The sequence below is a fragment of the Palaemon carinicauda genome, chromosome 11 (assembly GCF_036898095.1).
Source record: "Palaemon carinicauda isolate YSFRI2023 chromosome 11, ASM3689809v2, whole genome shotgun sequence".
In the NCBI taxonomy this organism is placed as follows: Eukaryota; Metazoa; Arthropoda; class Malacostraca; order Decapoda; family Palaemonidae; genus Palaemon; species Palaemon carinicauda.
Window position 1 is genome coordinate 123,255,264 of NC_090735.1, and position 5,000 is coordinate 123,260,263.

Sequence of the window (5,000 nt, forward strand, 5' to 3'; positions counted from 1 at the left end):
TATTTTTCCTTGTTGCTTTTCCTCACTGGGCTATTTTCCCTGTTGGGGCCCCTGAGCTTATAGCATCCTGCTTTTCCAACTAGGGTTGTAGCTTAGCATTTAATAATATATATAGATATAAATATATATATATACATATTTATATACAGTATATACATACATACATACATACATATATATATATATATATATATATATATATATATATATATATATATATATATATATATATATATATATATTTCAATCATTTACTATAGTTTTTTAAGTTACGTTTTAGATTACCTATAAAGAGTTTTATATAAGGTTTAAAAACGGTTTTAAAACTATAGTTTTTTGCCTGTTCTTTTATGTGGTGGTAGTTTCAATTCAAATGTATTATTTAATTTTAAAATATATATAAGGGGAAATATTGACTGAGTGAGGGGATATGTGACTGTTGAGGGGTTATTACTATTATTGAGGGTGTATATAAAAGTTGATTAATATATATATATATATATATAAATATATATATATATAGAGTATATATATATATATACATATATATATATATATATATATATTTATCTATAAATATAAATATATATATATATATATATATATATATATATCTTTATATATATATATATATATATATATATATATATATATAGTATATATATATATGTGTGTATATATATATCTTTATATATATATATATATATATATATATATATTATAATACATATGTGTATATATATAATAAATATGTGTGTATATATATATATATATATATATATATATATATATATATATATAGAAAAATATATTTATAGATATATAGATAACACATATAATTCTATACATACATACATACATACATACATACACATCTATATATAGAGCGCGTGTGGGTTTATACATACTTAGGCAATTACATGTTGTAGTTGCCTCCACGTATGTACAAATTTACTTTATGAAAAAAATTTATCTTATTTGTAGCCTAGACACACGTCGTTAAAATACCATTAGTCGAAGGTCAATGTATTTATGTTATTCCAGATTTTTTAGTATATTTTAGTCCAAGCAATTGATTAATTGATTTTCATTCTAAATGCCCATGATTATGTTAATATTTAAGAAGGTACTATAATTTAAGCAACGTATCGAACGATCAGAAATATTAAGCCTCTCTCAACGCATCGAACGATCAGAAATATTAAGCCAAAAGTCAATTTTTTTTCCTCCCTCTCTCTCTCTCTCTCTCTCTCTCTCTCTCTCTCTCTCTCTCTCTCTCTCTCTCTCTCTCTCTCTCTCTCTCCCCGACGTCAATGACCTCAGATGTCAGGATGCCTGAAAACTTTAAATCAATCAATCTCTCTCTCTCTCTCTCTCTCTCTCTCTCTCTCTCTCTCTCTCTCTCTCTCTCTCTCTCTCTCTCTCTCTCTCTATCTCTCTCTCTCTCTCTCTCTCTCTCACTTAAGTTGAAGAGCTTCGTGTTTTGTTTTAACACACAATTCATTTGCTATCAAAAAGATAACTTTTATTATTATTATTATTATTATTATTATTATTATTATTATTATTATTATTATTATTATTATTTTAAGAGAAACTGTAACATTGAAGGTATTATTATTATTATTATTATTATTATTATTATTATTATTATTATTATTATTATTATTATCATTATTATTATTATTATTATTATTATTATTATTATTATTATTATTACTAGCTAAGCTAAATTCCTAGTTGGAAAATCATGATGCTACGAGCCCAAGAGCTCCAAAAGGGTAAAATAACTCAGTGAGGAAAGGAAACAAGGAAATAAATAAACTACAAGAGAAGTAATAATAATCAAAATAAAATACTTCAAGATAATTAACATTAAATTAGATCTATCATATATAAACTATAAAAAAACTTCATTAAAACAAGAGGAAGAGAAACAAAATAGAATAGCGTGACTGACTGTTCTTCTTCTTCTTTGTCTGCATCTTTTCCCACCTTTATGTGGGGTCGATGTTTCTGGTCAGCTTTCTCCATCTACCTCTGTCCCACACTTCATCACCGGTTAATCCCTTTGATCGAAGGTCATCCTTGATACAGTCCATCCACCTTCGCTTTGGTCTCCCTCTCCTTCTCCTCCTTCCTTTTACCTTCATTTCAATCACTCTCCTCCCAATATACTCTTCATCTTTCCTCATGACATGATCATACCACCTCAAGTCTACTTTCTTGGATCTTATCTGATAGTTCTCTAACTCCTTTGTTGAAGCTGGCTTGCCACCCCCCCCCCCCCGCCTTCACTGGCTGGGTTAGACAATAGGTGATAAATATTATTATTATTATTATTATTATTATTATTATTATTATTATCATTATTAGCTAAGCTACAACCCTAGTTGGGAAAGCAAGATGGTATAAGCCCAAGGGCTCCAACAGGGAAAAATAGCCCAGTGTGGAAAGGAAATAATGAAATAAATAAACGATATAAATTATGAAAATTAAAATTAAATACTTTGAAAACATTAACAGATAACAATGATGTTCTCGTCACAGGTACAGGTGGCTTCCAGACGGAGTGGAGTACGACCTGTCCTTCCGGGATTCCTGGAAGGGCGTCGTGAACCGGGTCACCTTATTCCAGAAACTGGAATCGCCGAAGGTCACGGGGTCGGTGGAGAGTCAGGATAACTTAGTAAGTTCCTCAGAGAGACTTTTTTTCCAGGATGAGATTCCAGGATGAGATTCCAGAATGAGATTCCAGGATGAGATTCCAGAATGAGATTCCAGGATGAGATTCCAGGATGAGAATTGACGTAGGATAAGTTTGAGAAAGTAAATGAGAATATTACTATATATCAACAACAAATGCATCCGTTTCTAGTCCACTGCAGGACAAAGGCCTCAGACACGTCTTTATTCGTGTCTGGGGTTTAGCCTGATTTCATTACCACGCTGGCCACTCGATTGGTGATGTTGGGAGACTTTTGTCTGATCGCTCACAACAACCCAACCTAGTACGGGTGGCTGTGACTAGTACAGCTTTGCTGATCATGGCGATACACAAACACTTTCACCACGTTAAGGTATCCTCACTCAGAAATGCATTTAATGTATACGTCTATACGACCATTTTGTTATTATTATTATTATTATTATTATTATTATTAGCCAAGCCAAGTTGGAAAAGCAAGATGGTATAAGCCCAAGGGCTCCAACATACAAAAATAGCCCAGTGAGGAAACGAAATAAGGAAATAAATAAGCGATATAAGAAGTAATGAACAATTAAAATAAAATTTTAAAAATATTAACAACATTAAGACAGATATTTCATATATAAACTATTATTATTATTATTATTATTATTATTATTATTATTATTAGTAGTAGTAGTAGTAGTAGTAGTAGTAGTAGTAGTAGTAGTAGTAGTAGTAGTAGTAGTAGTAGTAGTATCCAAGCTACAACCCTAGCTGGAAAAGCAAGATGGTATAAGCCCAATGGCTCCAACAGAGAAAAATAGCCCAGTGAGGAAACGAAATAAGGAAATAAATAAACGATATAAGAAGTAATGAACAATTAAAATAAAATTCTAAAAACATGAACAACATTAAGACAGATATTTCATAAATAAACTATAAAAAGAGACTTACGTCAGCCTGTTCAACACAAAAAAATTCTTATAAAATCTGTTCTTGTTTGAATAAAGTTTAAAATGAACCAGTGAAATATGAAAGGAAAAACGATTTTTTAACAATCAATATCATAAGTTGCTTTCTAAATAAGTCTTTTAAAGGCGACATTTGAATAAGTAATTAGCTGATAATAAAATAAAAAAAAACCCTAATTTTAATCGGAAATTCTCCGTAAAAATATATACTGTTCTCTCAGCCATATTTCAGTAAAATACAGGAAACCGTAATTTTACCATACGTACTGGTATTTACTGTTTTCTTACGGCAAATTTTCCACTGTTAAAAAAACGTAATTTTAATCGGAAATTCTCCCTAAAAATATAGTTCTCAGCCGCATTTCAGTAAAACACAAGCGACCGTAATTTTACCATAATTTGTTATTATCTTTTACGGGTTGGTAACCGTAATAATACTCCTTTACGTCAATATAACCGTTTTTAAGACGGTAAAAATCCTGGAATAAATATTGCCAGACAATTACTGTTTCTTTTAACAGTGAAGTCAATAATTCCAGTCATTATTTTTCACACAGGTAGTCAACTTAATCCTCACTCTCCGGGGACGCCTCAGCAAATACGCCCTTTTCCTAGACCACCTCATCAAGGTCATCCTCCCAGTCGACCCTAACGTGACCTTGACAGTCGTCTACTTCGCGGACAAGAAGATGAAAACGGCGGAGAAAATGACCCGCATGGCTTTCTCGGGTCTCCCCTCCGCTAACTGGACCTTTGTCCCCGTAGAAAACGGGATCTTCTCCCGAGGACGCGGTCTCCACCTTGGAGCCGAATCCGTGAGGCATTCGGAGCCCCAAGGATCTCCGAAGCTCCTCTTCTTCTGCGATGTTGATGTCCTCATGCAGCCGGAGTTTTTCGGGCGGTGTCGTAGCAACGCGATTGTGGGGCATCAGGTTAGAAAAGGGGAACAGTTTTGTCTTCGTTGCAATTTTCCTGTCGAGTTATTTTGGTCAATGACATTTATAATGACAAAAGACTGTTCATTTTCTACTTTAAGATTGTTCTTCTTCTTTTTCTTTTGTTTTCTACTTCCTCTTCGCTTTCTTCTTCTTCTTCTTCTTCTTCTTCTTCTTCTTCTTCTTCTTCTTCTTCTTCTTCTTCATAATAATAATAATAGTAATAATAATAATAGTAATAATGATAATAATAATAAAAAAAAATAATAATAATACCAATAACAATAATAACTATAAAAACGATAATAATAATAATAATAATAATAATAATAATAACAATAATAATAATAATAATAACAACAACAACAACAACTTACAAGAAACTTTTAAAAAGTACTTTTT

At 31.3% G+C, this 5,000-nt stretch overlaps 1 protein-coding gene across 1 annotated transcript in view; it reads left to right on the plus strand.

Annotated features, from left to right (window-relative positions):
• LOC137649461 (chondroitin sulfate N-acetylgalactosaminyltransferase 1-like) overlaps positions 1–5,000 on the plus strand; it is a 28,081-nt gene that overhangs the window by 264 nt on the left and 22,817 nt on the right. The window contains exons 2-3 of the mRNA XM_068382444.1: positions 2,551–2,689; positions 4,221–4,595. Of these exons, the coding sequence (XP_068238545.1) occupies positions 2,551–2,689; positions 4,221–4,595 (514 nt within the window). The remainder of the gene's footprint in view (positions 1–2,550; positions 2,690–4,220; positions 4,596–5,000) is intronic.